The sequence below is a fragment of the Episyrphus balteatus genome, chromosome 1 (genome assembly GCF_945859705.1).
Source record: "Episyrphus balteatus chromosome 1, idEpiBalt1.1, whole genome shotgun sequence".
NCBI lineage: Eukaryota > Metazoa > Arthropoda > Insecta > Diptera > Syrphidae > Episyrphus > Episyrphus balteatus.
This window is the reverse complement of record NC_079134.1, coordinates 87,636,183-87,655,340: the sequence shown is the minus strand read 5'-3', so window position 1 is coordinate 87,655,340 and position 19,158 is coordinate 87,636,183. Positions and strand designations below refer to the sequence as shown.

At 30.6% G+C, this 19,158-nt stretch overlaps 1 protein-coding gene across 1 annotated transcript in view; it reads right to left on the bottom strand.

Annotated features, from left to right (window-relative positions):
* Positions 1 to 946: 946 nt before the first annotated feature.
* The window catches only part of LOC129906886 (xanthine dehydrogenase), a 148,849-nt gene continuing 130,637 nt past the window's right edge, over positions 947 to 19,158 (bottom strand). The window contains exons 5-6 of the mRNA XM_055982851.1: positions 1,302 to 1,469; positions 947 to 1,235 (exon numbers count right to left, since the gene is read on the bottom strand). Coding sequence (XP_055838826.1) covers positions 1,188 to 1,235; positions 1,302 to 1,469 — 216 coding nt within the window. The 3' untranslated portion in view covers positions 947 to 1,187. The remainder of the gene's footprint in view (positions 1,236 to 1,301; positions 1,470 to 19,158) is intronic.

Sequence of the window (19,158 nt, the reverse complement as noted above, 5' to 3'; positions counted from 1 at the left end):
CAAAAATGCAACTCAAACTACAAGTTACATATATTACTCATAAAATGTTGGTAGGTATTATGAATTTAAACCACAAACCATACGACATGGATTTAGTCGTTTCTCCACCTTTTTTTGTTCTAAAAACACAAACATTTAAAATAACCTTGAATACATTTTTGAACATAAAATGCACCACTGCACCTTCCACGAGATAGAGTTTACTGTCTATTCAAAGAAATATCATACTTTTATTTGATGTATGTAATTTTTAATGTGTTACATTTATCTTTGAACATAAAATGCACCAATGCACTTTTTCTGCACGAAGTATAGACTTTTGTCCATACAAAGAACAAATGCGCTCATTGAGATCTTTCATCTGATGTTTGTCTCAATGTGTTACACCAATGAGCCACGTCCCATACAAAAGTGCTCTAGAAACCGAAAAATGCATTGCGTCATGGGTGAAAACTGGTGATGGATTAGCCCAATTGAACTTCCAACACAGTTATGTTATGTTATTTATTTTTGAATCAATTTAATCGAGCATCAAGTCAAAATGTATACTTTTCTGAATTTTATTACATACATTTTTGAGCCTAGAGACTTTTGCCCATATAAACAAATAATACACTCATCGAGACCTTTCATTTGACGTATGTCACAATGTGTTACACCGATGGGCCACGTCCCATACAAAAGTGCCCAGTCTCCTTTGTATGTTATTTTTTCTGAGTTTTTACTATTTTTTGGTTCCTTCAATATGATATAATAATCAATTTTGAGTTTTTGTATGTTCATATTAAAAAAACTAATAAAAAGTTGAGTGTTATTTATTCATTACAACGAAAATAATACTGCTATTCAAAAGTGCCCCTTCCATGTTCAAAGCTGCCCCATACAAGAGGCACTTTTGAACATAAGAGCCTTTTATTGGTTAAACATTAAAATTTAATATAAATAATAAAACGAAAAATAATTTTTATTGAACCCAGAAAAATATATTTTACATAGCCAACAACTGACATATTTTGTATTTGTCTTCTGATTTCGTATACTTTGTCTCAAATCTATTTATTTTATTTGTTAATATAATTAAATAATAAAAGCGAAGATAATTCCATAAAGAAAAACAAAATTAAATACGTGAATTGAAATGAACGTCTTAAATATTAAAAATGCATCATTGCAAAATAAAAATTAACTCAAGGGATAATATTCCAAGGCTTTGACACTCCGTTGTTTGATTCAACCTAAAATCAACGGAAGAGATGTTTTTTTAAAATTTTTTTATTTTAATTTGTCTTCAAGGAACTTACAAGTTTTGTAAATCTGTCCTTGCAGGCCATGCGAATACGAGCTGATGTTGCTGGTGCAGGTAGGTAAAAATCGAAATCAAATCCATTCATTTGTCGGGCAGCTAAGATTGCATCTTTAATTGCAAAGAATACACTACTTCCTATAAAAAGTGGTGGCTCACCAACAGCCTATGAAAAATAATGAAATTATATTTATACATTTTAGCTAAGAAGTATTTATCACAAATAAAAATGATATAAGGGGTATTCATGAAACTCCGTAAATTGTAGGTAAACCAGAGCCCTATTTCACCAGCTTACAAATTTGTAATTACAAGTAATTTTCACAATATTTGTGAAAAAATCGATTCATTTTGTTTCACCAGTTTCTTGTGATCACAAAATTGTACTTGTAATCTACAATTTTTAATTTTGTGAAAAAATCCATTTTCTGTTTCACCAAAACTTGTATTTTACAAGTAACAAATTTGTAAGCTTTCAAGTTTCTTGTGGGTTTCTGTTTCACCAAAAAAAAGTTTCTATTTATTTGTGAAAATTTTCTACAAGAGTCAAGACGTATGTACATATGTTATTTTTGATACAAGTTTGTAAAAACCGTAGTGATTAAAGTGTTTAAAATGGCCTTATGCTGAAGGCCATTATTATTATTTTTGGAAAAGCTATGTCATTATTATTATTCAGGGTTGTAAAAATGCATTTGAAATTAAAAAAAAATCATATATTGCTAGTAAAAAAATTTCATAATGAAAAAAAATTGCATTAAAAAAATTTTTATTGCAACTGAAAAATATTTGCATTAAAAAAAATATTTATTGCAAATAAAAAAATTTGCTTTAAAAAAAATGTTATTGCAACTAAAAAATATTTGCATTGAAAATATAATTTTTATTGCAAATAAATATATTTTGCATTACAAAAAAATTATATTACAAATAAAACATTTTCTGCATTAAAAAAAATAAATGCAAAATGTGTGTATCAAATATTTTTTTTAATATTCGTCGAAATAACTAATAACTAATGTAGGTATGGTCAGATACCCATTGTAAGAAATTCGACGAATTTAAGAAAAAATATTTAATGCACTCACATTTTGCCTTGATTTTTTTCTATTGAGAAATGTTTTTATTTCCGATAAAATTTGTTTTTAGTATATTTTAATTTGCAATAAAATTTTTATTTTCAATCCAAATATTTTTCAGTTGCAATTATATTTTTTTTTAATGCAAAATTTTGTTTTGCAATAAATATTACTTATTGGCCGGCAGATACCTCCAAAATACCTGACCTGATTGATTACTTTATAGTCAGGGGAATTCCGTCAAATCGAATTAAAATAACGGAATGCTTTGATCTTTTTTCAGACCACTCTCCCGTTATACTCACAATCAGCGAAAGTCTTGTTAAAGTTGAAATGCCACCTAGACTAACAAACGGTAAAACTAACTGGGAAGGCTTTAAGAAAGATATTGAGGATAATGTTGAATTAAGGGTATCACTACAGACACCTCTTGAGCTTGAGAAAGCGGTAGATAATTTTGTGCATGTTGTTCAAAAAGCCGCATGGAACAATACCCCTTGCCAAAGAGAAATTTCAGGGTACAAAGATGCTAAATATCCCCAAGAGATAAAAGACGTACTTAAAGAAAAGCGAAAAGCGCGTAAAAAATGGCAACAAACTCGTGCTCCTCAACACAAATCTAATTCAAATCGCTTAAGTAATTTGCTTAAAAAAATGATATCAGATTTCAAGAACCGCGAAGCTAAAAATTACCTTGAAAATTTGACGGCAGGTAAAGAATCTAACTACTCTCTATGGAAAGCTATAAAAGCCACGAAAAAACCTAAGCTTCCAGCACCTCCGATTATGAAAGACCAAAATGCATGGGCAAGAAGCGACAAAGAGAAAGCAAACGTTTTCGCTGATTACCTAGAGGACACATTCAAACCATTCAATGGGCAAGCATTGAATGATAGTATAAATATGAATTTAACGTCTGGTGAAAGCTTTATCACAAGAAATGTTACACTCGCCGAATTAAACAAAGAAATTAAGAAGCTAAAGCCAAAAAAAGCACCCGGATACGACTTAATTACAGCGGAAATTCTTAAAATGCTCCCACGGAAAGGTTTAATAAATCTCCTCTATATAATGAATGCCACTTTAAGGTTAGAATACATTCCAAATCAATGGAAAGTAGCAGAAGTAATAATGGTCTTGAAACCTGGCAAACCATCACACGAAAAGAAATCATACAGACCCATCTCACTGCTTCCTGTAGTATCGAAGGTTTTCGAGAGAATATTTTTGCAGCGACTTCAGCCAATAATAGAAGAAAAAGGTCTTATACCTGAACACCAGTTCGGTTTTAGAAACAAGCACTCGACGATAGATCAAGTGCATAGAATCACCGATGTCATTGAGAGAGCTCTCGAAGAAAAGAAAATTTGTTCAGCGGTCTTTTTAGATGTATCTCAAGCTTTTGACAAAGTATGGCACGAGGGCCTCAAATTCAAGTTAAGACAAGTCCTACCTGAAGGACTCTTTACCATTCTTAGAGAATATCTAGAGAACAGAATTTTCCGCGTCAGACACGGAAATGATTACTCAGACTTTAGGGAAATAGTGGCTGGGGTACCACAAGGTAGTGTTTTAGGTCCTATTTTGTACCTTCTATTCACACGCGATATACCTCAAACAGAAAACACAATTGTAGCTACTTTTGCTGATGATACCGCAATACTTGCAGTAGGCAAAACAATCAACGAGTCGACAAGTAAATTGCAAAATGCCCTTAACAATGTCAATGAATGGACAAAAACCTGGCGAATAGCGCTTAACGAATTTAAGTCAGTCCACGTGGACTTTACATATAAGAAAATAAATAGACTACCTGTTTTTATTAACACTACTCAAGTCCCATTTGCAAATGAGGCAAAATATCTCGGGATGACTCTCGACGCGAAATTAAAATGGAAAGCGCATGTTAAAAATAAATGTGATCAATTAAATATGAAATTGAGAGAAATGTACTGGTTGCTAGGACAACATTCTAGACTAAGTATCGAAAACAAATTATTAGTTTACAAGCAGGTACTGAAGCCTGTCTGGACATACGGTATTCAACTCTGGGGTTGTACACGCGATACAAATTTAAACAGATTACAAACTTTTGAAAATAAATTATTAAGATCATTTGTAAATGCGCCGTGGTATATAAGAAACGAAGATCTTCACAGGGACCTTGGAATCCCCACGGTTCGCGAAGAAATAAAAACGTTTGCCCAAAAACATCGAAAACGGTTAGTCGAACATACTAATAGAACAATACTAGAAATTCTCGACGAGACAAACTTAGTACGACGTTTGCGAAGGACTAAACCTTCCGATTTGGTACAGTGAAATTTTTCAATTTAATTCCTTTATTTCGAAATATCGGCATTGATTAATATAAATTTAAATGTTTTAGAGATTTTATTTATTTAACTTCCTTTAAAATATTTTTTTGATAACAAAAATTTAAACCATTACTTAATGATTTAATTTAAAACAAAAGTTATTTATCTATTTTTAAATATCATCAGTAGGAACTTTCATCGGAAAGTTACCTACAACACGTAACTTAACTTCGAGAAAGATAAATTGCTAGATAAGTTCCATCTGAACTTAGTTGCAATCGGGAGGAGGAGGTGGTTTTAGTGGTTAAGAGTCCCACATATCTATGAGCACGCGTTTTCCGGTCCTCATAGAATCTTTTGAAGATTTCAACACCTACCCACGGACAAAAAAAAAAAAAAAAAAAAAAAAAATATTTTTTTTAAGGCAAATATCTTTCAGTTGCAATATTTTTTTTAAAATGCAATTTATTTCAGTTGCAATCAATATTTTTTTAATGCAATTTTTTTTTCTTAGCAATAAATATTTTTTTTTGTTTATTTGTAATAGAAAACAAATGCTTTAAAAATTGGTATAGCATTTGTGTTTCAAATCGAATGAAAACATCACAAAATATCTGTTTAAAAATTTTTCCTCATTGCTATAACCTGCCTCTTAAGTATGGAAAATTTGTTCTCTTTTGATAGTAGTTCTTCATTCCTTAAATTATATTATTAATTTTCCTCACTATTTACAATATTATTATTTTACCTTTTGTTTTACTTCTATAAATCCATGGATGTCATAATAAACTACTAAGATATGACAGTATTAGTTATTTGACAATTTTCCGTTTAAAATAGGGTTGCCAAATAAGAGCTCAAGTTTTAAAAATGGCAATCCTATTTTTTCATATTCATTATCAACTTAGTTTTCATTTGAAACCAATTTTAACCTCTGTCGTTATGAGTTAAGTAACTCAACGGTGACCGCTAAGGCTAGGCGCACACATGCGATTTTCAGTCGTTGCTACTAAAAAATCGCAGTCGCAACATTAAATTACCGTGCACACACTTGCGACTAAAAAATCGCGCTATTATTTAGTCGCAAGAAAAAACATAGTGTTTGATCAAAATACATGACCGTTTTTTGATAAACAAAAATGCATCATCTTAAGATCAAAAGGACCAGATGTTACTTGATGTTCAAATCTACACTAAGGAGCAAAAAACAGAATCAAATAAATTATATATATTAAAAACAAAAAAATTGCAATGGATAAAATATTTTTATTCAAAGTCTCATTTTAATTCATGGTCTCATTTTAAAGCTTGCGTATTTTTTACTTTGAATTGTTGGTAAAAACATAAAAATTCATACAATAGTGTTAGCGATATCTGTCAATTTTAGTTTTTTTTTAATGTTAATGTTTTCCACTCTCTGTTTCAATTTCAATCTATTTTTCTTCACATACTTTTCATTTATATTGGTTGGATTGAACCAAAGAACTGGTTTTTAAGTTCTAAGCATTAACTTAAAGCCTTCGTTTCAAGCGTTTCAATGGTACCATTAACATTTTTATGTTAATATGTCAATTACTTCACGATCAATTATATTATTATCGTTTTTACAGAACGCAAAGTTTGATTCCATTTTTTTGCTCCTAAGTGTACTCAAATTACCGCAATTTATTTTTAAAATGTTTACCTCTGTTAACTTACAGATAAACGTTCTTCGGGCGAAATAGATTCTCTCCAATGTGTATTTTTGCACCTTATTTTCGGTTCCACAAGTACCAATATTTTATCAAAGCATTGTTTACTCATTCTATAATACTGGGTAAACTTCTGAGGATGTTCTCTTAGATTCTTATTAATTTTATGAAACTGTCCTTTCATAATCCTATCGCTTAGAAGAGGGTGAACCCAGTACTTTCTTTTACGTTTTTGCTTTGATTTTAGTCGCAACAAAAGAGCCACTAAACAACACTTTCTGGTAAAATCCATTATTAAACTGAAACTAAATTTTCCAAGGGTCGCAAATCCACGCAGGTGAATTATTTTCTATTTGATATATCTTTATGTGCGACTAAAAAGAAGCACCAAAAATAGAACCAGATCCATTTTTAAAAAAAATGCGATTTTAAAATCGCATATCTGTGCGCTCTCATTTAAAATAATGTGTTTCATTTCTTGCGTCTAAAAAATCGAGTGGTGGAAAATCGCATGTGTGCGCATGATTTGGCCTCTTTGCGACTGCTACTTTTTAGTCGTTTTCAGTTTAGTCGCAAGTGTGTGCACAACTATACTGTTCCATTTGTTCCATTTTAATTTGCGACAATCGCGTCGCCAAAAAAATGGGACAATTTTCAATTTTTAAATCGCGGCTATTTTTTAGAAGCATGTGTGTTCACCGGCATTGAAATCCGTGTGATCCATTTTTGCGACTAAATAATCGTGCGACTGAAATCGCATGTGTGCGCCTAGCCTAAGACTAAAACAAGCTTTACAAGTTTGTGAGATAAACTTGTTGTTTACAAGAAAAAATTATATTTGGTGAAACGGTAATTCTACAAACTTGTGGTTTTCAAAACATAGTTGTAATTTTTTTTTTCGATAATCACAAATTTGTGAATTACTTATTTGTACTTTGTGAAATAGAATTTCATTGTACAAATTTGTACTTGTTATCTACAAATTACAAATTTTTGCTTGTAACTTGTAGTTGGTGAAATAGGACCCAGGGGTCGTTTTGACTATGCTTTCTCTATTTAATTATATTAGAAAACGATAGGGACACATAGCAACCATTCGTTAACGAACGTATGCCGTAATTCCACCCCTGGTAAGCTCTGTAAAGTTGTAAATGCGTCAAAATTTTGTTGGCTTGACAGTTTTTTTTACCATATTTACCATTATAATACTAGGTTTACCCAAAGTTTACACTGTTGCATGAAAGCCCTATAATGTTTAAAGTAAGGTTTGTTTTTTACTTCGACCGGGCTAAACTAGGTAGAAGAAGAAAGTCGGGAAAAGGTTGATATGGACTTTAAACAAATTTCTCGTTCATCTAAGTTTTTATCACAGGTGTTATTGTAGGTATTGTTAGATAAATCTATCCAAATGAAGATGGTCTATTGGAATATTATCACAAGCAGTAATACTTATAAAACACTTATTGAGAACTTATAATAGAAGTAGCTGATAAAATCAAACAGTTTTGAAAAACAAAAATGAGAAATTATTATTGATTTGAAGAAAGAAGAATAAACATCAACTTATTTTATTTTCTTAATAAAATATTTAAAATCAATAAATCTTTGAAACGGCCATTGGAATTCTGTTATATAACCGTTTCTAACCATCAGAAGTGAGATAGAACATCACTGCAATAATTTAATAATATATTTGAAGAATATGAACAAAAAAGAAAAAAAGCAATCATATGTGTATAAATAGTATGTGATTTATATTATTTTACATTTTTACTGCCCTTAAAATTTTAGGATAAACTAATTTGAGAACTTTATAGACCAGTGCCAATAATTTTTGAAAATAAAAAAATTATTAGCAGCATATATGTGGTTGGAAAATTTAGGATAAATGGTGTATGAAAGGGGAAAAATAAATTGCCCACAAACAAACTGGGGAAAGGGGGTGGGTTTTGTTTTATAAAATGTCGAAAAAAAATTGAAAAAAAAAAACAAAAAAATGATTTTAAGATCGATTTTTCCGTAAATGACAGTAATATTGTCAAGAAATAATTTTCCATAGTAACTAAATTATACTTTTCTAATGACCTTTATTCTTCTCAATTTGAATCTAGCATTAGAATAGCTCTAACGTGAAAAGTTTTTGAGATATTGAATTTTGGACGTCCAAAACACTATTTTTGTGATGTTTTGCATGGTAATATCTCGAAAACGTGATGTGATAGAATTTTTTTAACTTCGGATTCGAGCTCAGCGCACAAAAAACCATTAGAAAAATATACTTTTATTTCTATAAAAAAAAACTTTTTAACTAATAAAGGCCATTAGAAAAGTATATTTTGGTTACTATGGAAAATTATTTCTCGACAATATTACTGTCATTTACGAAAAATCGATCTTAAAAATCATTTTTTTGTTTTTTTCAATTTTTTTCAACATTTTATAAAACAAAAGTATAGTTTTTCCACACAATCTTAAATAATAGGTTTTAATATAAATAATTGCATCCCAAACTTTTCCAAGATCAAAAATTTTTTCGGTAACTTTTTTGTTTGAAAAATAGGCTATTTTTTCAAATTAAATTCGTCAAAAATCCAATAATTAAGTTTTTACTCAAAAAAAAAATTTAAATACATAGAAAATATAACAAAGTATTTTTGACCAATTTTTGTTAAAATCCAACTATTTTTGTAAAAGATAAAAATAAAAAATAAAAAAATCGTATTTTTGTTTTTTTTTTTTTTTAAATATTTTGAGGTTATATAAAAATGGTTAAAGTAAAAGTTGAAGGCACTTTTACGATCTACAACTTTTGTTTTAACTTTTTTGATAGGAGGTCTACTTTGGACAGAAATCGTAAAAACCACGATTTTTGACACCCACCCCACTTTTCGCCCACCCACCTCCTATCCGCCAATTTGTTTGTGGGCAATTTGTGTTTCCCCTTTCATACACCATTTATCCTAAATTTTCCAACCACCCATATGCTGATAATAATTTTTTCAACTTTTGCCCCCTGAAAACCGGATTGGCACTGGTCTAATAATGAAATTGTAATAATAAAGAAAATAATGTTTTCCAAGATGATTCCAAGGATGATTCGAAGGATTGAAGGGAACTTTTTATATGGGAAATATTTAGAAAAATGAACCGTCTTGTACTCAAGTAAAGAGATAAGCTAATGCTACTCCAGCTGAACACTCTTTTCAAAACTTGAAAATTTAATTCAAGCTTTACAGTCCAAGAGATAAGACGGTTTGGTCAAGTTTATTTACATTTGTTTTTATTCCTACAATTAACGAACTGGCTAAAAGGTGAGTGAAGTAAAATTATTTAAAAAGAATTGGGTTACTCAGATGTGCAGACTGGTATGCCAAATTCGTTTGAATATATGAAATGTAATCTTTAGATATTAAGATTTTTAGTAAACAAAAATTCAATGAAAATTATCAGGTTCAGAAAATTGCAATGCTAATGCTTCGATTTCGAAAGCTAATTTGTATGGAGATGAGCTACAATTAGATTTTCCTAGCATTTTTATATTGAACGTAATGCAGCAATTCACGAACTGCATTTATAATTCTGTTGACATTGTGAAATCTTTTTTCGTAAGTAAGGGTCGTGATTGTTTAAAAGGACTTCAACAACAAAAAAGATAGCAATGCTTCTGAAAAGAAATATTTCAAGTACCATTAGCATAGCATGATGAAATGATGTATAAAACAAAAAAAAATTTCAAGTTCTTATTTCGAGGAGATTTTAAAATGTATGTGAAGATAAACTCACTAATTTAATGTTAAGCTTAAAGTGAACAGCTAACTTTATTATAAAGGGCATACAAAAAAAATAAAATTTAGAGAACATAAAAAAATTTCTGAAATGATAACAGCAGAATATAAAATAATTAAGTTCATTAACATCAACAATTTATATCAAACAAACTGTTTAGAGCTCTCCAAAAAGCCAATATCAACTTTTTTAATTCCAAACTTTTGTTTAGTACGGGTTATGAAAATATTCGGCTTTAATAATTTATATAAAATTTACCTCAGTCATGCATTGCTGACAGTTAAAGAAAGGATTTAGTTCCCAGATTTCCAAGACGGTGGATCTAAAAGCTTTTAATTTTGAGATAACTATCTAGTCAAAAAAAAAAAAAAAAATAGTCCACGTTGAAGTCAAATAGACTTAAAATTCAAATCAAGTCAAGATAAAAAATTAAAGTTACCTTTAATTTTAAATGAGAAGAGCTAAGAGTAGAGAACGTTGATGCTAAAAGATATTTGATATTTATAAATTGATTACAAAGATTACAATATAAAAGTATCTTAAATAATGTAAATGTGATTTTTAAAAATAGTTACAGTTAATTTTTTTTTAACGATTAATTAAAAATTTTCTAGAAAATAATAAAACTTTTATGAATTCAAAATTTTACCTACAACACAAAGTCGTTTAGTTTTCTCTTAAATTTTTCATGATAATAAAGTTTCATTTTCGTACTTGAAAAGACATAATGCATTGCACAGTGGGTCACCTCCCATACAAAGTGCGGTCAAAAATATAATGACCATTTTTTTTTAATGAAACACCTGTATTATCATTTTATATAATTTATTATTGCAAAAAAATGCATCAAGTCAGTTTTTTAAAATTTTGGTTATTTTCAAGAAAAATAAAAAAAGGTAAAAAAAATTTTTTTTTGAAAATATAAAAAAAAATGGTTAATGCCGGAAATGGACCTGCCTGTCAGTCGAGCACTTTACACTTACCCTCTAGTTCAGTCTTTTATAAAAATAATAGTGTCAAAAAGGATTTTTTTTAGTTTTACGTTGTAATTTTTTTTTCTCGTGTATCGTCATTTAAACTCGTATTACCCGAAAAGGGGAAAAAACGGCGCTATTATTTCGAAAGGTAGGACGGTATTCTTCATTTGAGAACCTAAATTGTAGAGGGCACTCGAAGGCAAACCAACTAAATCTCTAATTTAATGAAAATTGAGCTTAATAAAAATGGTTAAAATTGCTTCGCTAACGAGCCCCATTACAATTAGCCTTAATGTTATTTAACAATATAATTTATGTTTTTAGAAAGTAACATAACAATTTAATACTGTTCACAATTTTTAACACCCGTTATCACTATCGCAAGTTCACATTTTATAACTGCAGCGATTAAAAAACTGTACCTTTTTTATATACCGACTTTGAATGGCTATTAAGAAATGAAAAAAAGGGTAACCGTCAAATTTTTTTTTGGTTTTGGTTCGATGGGAGATTGTAGAACGTTGTTTAATCATTGGATTTTAAAAAATTGACATTTACTTTTTTTATTTTTGACCTATGGCGGGACCCACTGTGCATTGGTTTGTGAAAATTTTTCTTTTTTGAGTAAAGGAAATTTTGTTTGCCTGTGTTGCTTATGTAATTAAGAATACCAGAATTGGATCATAACAACTTTTTATAACACCAGATAAAACCATTTAACGCTTGAATATGGATTTTGTTTTTATCAATTCATAGTATCAAGAGGTAGTGTTATGCACATTTTGTTTAAATGATAAACAAGATACATTTTTTTTTTTAAACTTTCTTATGTACCTAAGAAAAAAAAATTGTTTTAATGTATATACGTTAAAACAAAATTAAAATGAATAAAGGTATTTCATTAGGGGTATTCACGATCTGGTGCAACAGGCCTAGTAAAAGTGTAAAATTTTATTTTTTTACAATAGATCGTGAACGCACCTCTTCTTATCAATAGTAAATATTGAATGGAATCCATGATATGATTTATATCAGCTTCACTCTTTTTTTTACGGAGTTGTCTTTACACCGATGCTTCTTCTTTTTTTTATAATTTCATTCTTTGTTGTGTTCGGGTTAATTTATTTTCACAAATTGCATCAAAAGAAACAAAATAAAAAAGATAAACTGTTCATCATGGGCGACACGCGACGGCGAGCTGCCATCTGTCAAAAAAATTTTACACCATTGTATTTTTATTTTGCATAGCAAAAGTGCAAGACCATTGTAAAATTTCAATCCATATATTTTGTTGTTGTAGTGTTGCAAGATTTTACACTTTTGCACTTTTGCAATGATACTAGACCAGTTGCATCGGATCGTGAATACCCCTATTGAATATGAACAATTACAGAATGGCCGAATGGTTTTTGAAAAATTAAATATTAAATTTAATTTTTTATATATCAATGGCGGGATGCTATAACTACAACTTCTTTTGTATTCGAAGTTCACCACAGCTGGCTTGAAATAAAGTTACATAATTCTACTCTATGATCAAAATTTTTTTTGAAGATAATGAAAACCGAATGTGTTTATTAAGATGAATGTTGTGGGAAACAAACATGATGACATGAAGGAAACGTTGGAGTTTTTGAAAAATTAATAATATGTTTTTGGTAAGATTCGGTGATAACTGAGGTAAGTTTACCAAATTTTGTGGTCTCCATACCGTTAGTGTTGGAGGCAGGTGTATAATAGAAGTAGCTGATAATCAAACTGTTTTGAAAAACAAAAATGAGAAATTATTGTTGATTTGAAGAAACATCAACTTATTTTATTTTCTTAAAAAAATATTTAAAATCAATTAATCTTTGAAACGGCCATTGGAATTCTTTTATATAACGCCTTTTCTAACAGTGTTATCACAGGTATTGCAGTTATTATCACAGGTATTATCACAGTTGTTAGTTTTCTTATGAACGCTTTGGAAGAAGTCTTTGTATGTCATCACAGCTGGAAAATGGTTTGCCTTTTTTTAACGTTGACAAATTGCCAAAATTTGTTGGGTCAACCATTATTTCATTTTTCACATTTAGGTCTTGTACAGATCTGTTACTAACACGTCGTATCACTTTGTACATAAATATTATCAGATCAAGTTTTGTTATATATTTTATTAAATTCTACATATTTATTTTATTTTCATAACTTCAATATTACTTAAAGTATAAACATAATAAATATTCTTAATAAATGTATATTTGAGTGCTGTCTATTAATTAAATACGGATTATTACATTGGCGACGAGGTAAACGTATTTTATATGAATATATAAAAATATTATGTCATAAGACAAAAAAATGTCTTATAACAAAAGGAATTTAAGTAAATATAAATATAATAAATTGAAAATTTCTGCAAAAAAGTTTATGCGAAATTGATAAAAATGTTTGCAAAAAAGTTACTGCAACATTGATAAAGGTTTGCAAAAAAAAAAAAAAATAAACAAAATTGGGATAGAAAATTTAAATAAAGATTGCAAAAAAGTTGATGCAAATAAAAACTTTAATTAAATAAAAATTGCAAAAAAGTTGATGCAAATAGATAAAAAAACGCAAAAAAGTTGATGCAAAATTGAAAATAGTATAAAATGTTTAAAAAAATGGTATACAACATGATGTATTAAAAAAAAAAGAAGGAAAGGGAAGTTAGGAACAGAAAATAGATTCGATTAGAATGGAAAAATGGTACCGGAGTTTTCAAGTCGGAAGAAATTATTTATACTTACAAAAAAGTAAATAAACTTCTTCATTTAAGTGGCCCTCAAGTTCAGGAACTAATTTTTAATATTTCGGGGGCTTTAGTTCCGGAAGGAACAGTGTGATGGACATACATACATATATACAATTTTAATCGATAAATAAAATAATTATTTTTCACCAAAACGAAGTTCTGAATTCGATACACATTTTTTTGTTCCATCGCTGAAACCAGAAGAAGGGGGAAATAATTTGTAATAAGACTTCGAAATCGGGCAACTAAACGCAATTATGGCACCACACAAGAAGAAATTTTAAATATAAACTTGAAACTTGAACGACAAAATTATAGATATGTGGGCAAAATGTTTTCTTAAGAAACGACTTCTTCAAAAGGAATATACTTTAGATGAAATTTTGGAAAAATGTGTTGTTCACGAACAAATTAAATGTCAAACAGAAAGGATGCTTTATTTAACTTTACCAAATGAAGTCAGTAAAGTGTTTAAAAAAAAAAAAAAAAAATAGGATCACCTAGGAGACGACCAATGTGGGTTCTTGGGCCATTTTGCAAAAATTTGTAAAACCAAAAGGATTTTTAAAATTCTCGGATTAGCCGCGTTTTTTAAACAAAGAAAGTACTTTTGTACTCACCCCGAACGTTTCGCTTCAAATTTCATTGAGCGTGGTCACCGGGAAACTGCCATAAAATGTTAAAGTTGGTTAGATCGGCTCCGCAAGTTGTATTTGTGCGTAGGCCGTTCTAACTCTGGTTGTTGTTGTTGTTGTTGGGGTTCTTCTTGAATTTGAATTTGTTGGGAGCAAACAATGCTCACTGCATCACAGGGTGTTATCACTTCAACTTGGGATGACCGTGAGGTGTTGATGACGGTATCCCATGAACGCGAAAGTTTAAAACTATCGTCACGATTAAAGTTTTTGTGGCGTTTTATTTCAATCGCCTCGCGTACCAGCCGTGGAATGTAGTGCGACTCTTGAGCTAACACCTTCGCTTGGTCGAAGTGTATCCAGTGGTGTTCGTCTGGATTGTCCAATAAGTGCTCGCAAATTGCCGATTTTTCCCGTTGGCTTTTGCTAACCGCACTTATGTGCTCTTTTAAGCGAGTGGCAATGCTTCTTTGTGTTTGTCCAACGTAACACGACCCACAGCTACAAGGAACAGCATACACGCCTGGTGTTTGCAAGGGAAATTGGTCCTTTGGTGACTGGAGATAGTTTTTTATCTTTTTTGGTGGCATAAATATGGATTTTACTCCATATCTTTTTAATACCTTGCCAACTCTATCTGTCACCCCCTTGACATATGGTAAGAAAGCTTTTTTGTCCAGGTTGCTTTCTTCCCTCTCCTGTGACACCTTTGGTTTCCATGTTCTTTGTTTCCTCGAATATCCATTCGCCTGGAGAACATTGTCAACCAAATTCAGCTCAGCCGTCAGATGTTCTTCGTCACAAATTCTGTGAGCGCGCTGAACTAGTGTCGAAACCACAGACCTTAAATTCGCTGGGTGGTGGTGCGATGTAGCATGTAGGTATCTGTTAGTGTGCGTTTCTTTCCTATATACTGTGTGCCCTAATGTACCATTTATTTTCCTAATGACTTTCACATCCAAAAATGCAATGGAATTATCTTTTTCTTCCTCCATGGTGAAACTAATTTTTGGATGTTGAGAGTTCAGATGTTCGAAGAAACTCACAATATTGGACTTTTTGATGATGCAGAACGTGTCATCAACATACCTCAACCATATTTTGGGTTTCTCTAGAAAATCATTTAGGGCTTTTGTTTCAAAATACTCCATCCACAAATCTGCGACAAGGGGGGCTAAAGGTAAACCCATGGCAACCCCGTCAACTTGTAAATAGAACTTTTTATTGAAACAAAAATAGCCCGAGGATAGACAGTACTCCAGGAGCGGCATGTAGTTGTCGTTGATGCTGGTAGATGGTTTTTAATCGTGACGATAGTTTTAAACTTTCGCGTTCATGGGATACCGTCATCAACACCTCACGGTCATCCCAAGTTGAAGTGATAACACCCTGTGATGCAGTGAGCATTGTTTGCTCCCAACAAATTCAAATTCAAGAAGAACCCCAACAACAACAACAACAACCAGAGTTAGAACGGCCTACGCACAAATACAACTTGCGGAGCCGATCTAACCAACTTTAACATTTTATGGCAGTTTCCCGGTGACCACGCTCAATGAAATTTGAAGCGAAACGTTCGGGGTGAGTACAAAAGTACTTTCTTTGTTTAAAAAACGCGGCTAATCCGAGAATTTTAAAAATTATGTCTGTAAGAAACCGTGAAAGCCTTAAAAGTTATAAACCAAAAGGATGTCAAAATAACAAGGAACAATTCAAACTCTAACCGACGACGAATATAAACTTCAAAAATTCAGTTCATTGAAAGGACGAAGGGAAATGGAACTGATTACAAGAAAGAAATTCAGAAGTTTATTTTTTTTTGTACAATGTAACACCAAATGGCACTACTGGAACATAGACGAAGAATCTGTTTATTCAAAAGTAAGAGATTTTGAAATAGTTAATAAAGAGAAGGGAAAACAGGTAGCAGATAACAAATGAAGTTCTAAATCAATAAAATTAAAGTAATTTTTCGCAACATGGTTTCCCAAAATAAGTTAACACCAACTGTCATTCCGACCGAGTTAGAAGTAATTGAACCTTCACCAAACGAAGTGAAATAACAAACGGAAAATGGAAAAGTCTTAAGACGAAACATCAGCCATGTAAAGAAGATTTCATTGTTTTCAAATTCAGAACAAGTTGATATCACTCAAGATATTTGCATGTCCTCTCCTGACGCAGATGTTTTCTAAAAATGTTATGATTTTCAATCTAAAGAATAAAGAAGGAATGTACAGATCTGTTACTAACAATTCAATTCAATTCAATTTAGTTTATTGAACTTGTTATTTACAATTGACTTAAAATTAACTTATTTCTAAGATACATTGGTTGATATAAAATTTTGTTGGCACAGAAGGGGCCTAACCTTAAACAATGACTAAGTTATAAAATATAAATAAATATTATACATGGATAAACTTAATTTAAAAAGTCTGCTGACTAGGTTGTCCTCGGGGTGTTCAGACCCGGATGTCCAGTTGTGGGGTTGGTTGAGTTGGGTTGGTATCTGTTACTAACAAGTCGTATCACTTTGTACATAAATACACTAGTCCAAAAAATTAAGGGAACAAAAAAAAGCGTGTAAAAGCTCTATTCTTCTAGTTTTAGGATTAAATGTTAAAATATTTTCTTTCTAACGGTAAAATAGCTAAATCGTTGAAACTGTTAAAAAACAAAAATTTTCCAATTTTTGTTTGTTTTTACTTCTCTCTTAAGAAAGTGGGAAAATTTTTTCTGAAAAAATGATTATTATTTTTAGAAAGGCTATTTATTTGGCTTTAAGATTCATTTTGTTTCAAACTTCTACGATTTTTTGTAACTGCAATATAAGTCATCAAACCAAAAACCATACTTTTGACTTTGACTATCAATATCTCAACAACGGATCACTGTACAGAATATTCAAGGACACATTTCAAAATTTCATTCAATTCTCTACAAAGAAATTAAGTTTGCTTTGTTAAACAAATTGTTTTCTTATTTTTTAGATTAATTTAGAAAAGCTATCAAAATAGGCATTTTTACGGTTTTTTAGAAAATTTACCGCTATTTAATTTCTATGGGTGATAAGATTGAACTGAGGCTTAATTATTGAAGCTTAATATACCTGAAATTAATATGCAAAGTTTCAGACTTATTCATCAAGCAGTTTTTCTGTTGTGAGGGTTTGAATTTTTGAGATGAAGTAAAACACCATATTTCTGCAGGTCTAAATGACTTACTTCTTTGAACTTTTTTATGAGCAAAATCAAATTCTTTTGAGTTTATTTGAACATTTTATTGATAAATATCGTTTAAATTTAAGATAAACCAAGGAAAAATTAAATTTAGCTATTTTACCGTTAGAAAGAAAATATTTTAACATTTAATCCTAAAACTAGAAGAATAGAGCTTTTACACGCTTTTTATATTGTCATGATGCGATCATTTTTTACTGAGATACAGCCTATCGAATATCACTAAAAAAATCACGATTTTTTTTGTTCCCTTAATTTTTTGGGCTAGTGTATTATCAGAGCAAGTTTTGTTATATATTTTATTAAATTCTATTTATTTTATTTTCATAACTTCAATATTACTTAAAGTATAAACATAATAAATATTCTTAATAAATGTATATTTGCGTGCTGTCTATTAATTATATACGGATTATTACAGGTCTGTTCGTTTTTTTCCCGCTCCAGGGCACTCTGAGTCATGTCAATCAACTGTCAAAAAAATCAGAGTTTCTCGGGTTTATATTTTACATCCAACACCTCAGAGCTTTAGTTTCATCAGCTGATTTCTGTTTTGACATTTTTAACTTTATTTAGTTTCTTATTTCATGAATTTCGTAAAAAATTTCATATTTACCACATAAAATTTTGTATCCACATACGACAAATAACTTTTCGCACTCCAAACAATTTTTTTTTTCTTAAATGACAACAGTTGATTTGATTTTGATAACTCTGAATTCCGTGCTCTGAAAAAATACCCAGAGCTGTTCAGTGTGTTCAGTGTGCATTCAGAGCGAACATCGAACACAGAGGAAATAACTCTGGTTGATAAAGGAGCTGCAAGAAACGCTTGACGACGAACTCGGAGCGACCCAGAGTGCCTTAGAGCTTACAACGAACAAACCTAATATATTATTGGTAGCTCGACTCAGGGTTCCCAGGTTGAAGGGAAAATTACCATTACGATTTTCTTAGACGAAAGGGATAAAATAGGGGTGGGTGATAACAAAAGGGGAGCAAATATCTAAAAGGGTAAGATATAAACTTACAAAAACGTTAGACACAATCTTTGAACAATGGAATCAATTTAAATAAAACTTAATTTCGAAATAAACTATCGTATTCCACGCTAAGTGCATTTTTTAATTCGACAGCTCTACTAAAGACTAGGGTGCTTCCATTTGTTAATTCACCCCTCAAATTATTTCATTTAGGGAATCTGTACTATTTTGGGTATATCAAACGAAATTTTCAGCCACCAGCCGTGGCAGTAAAAAAAATAAAAGTCCAAAAAATAAAAACAGTTATACATTTTTAAGACATCGTTGTTAAAAAAACCTGCCTTAAGAGGCCTCCTGACAAAAGTTCG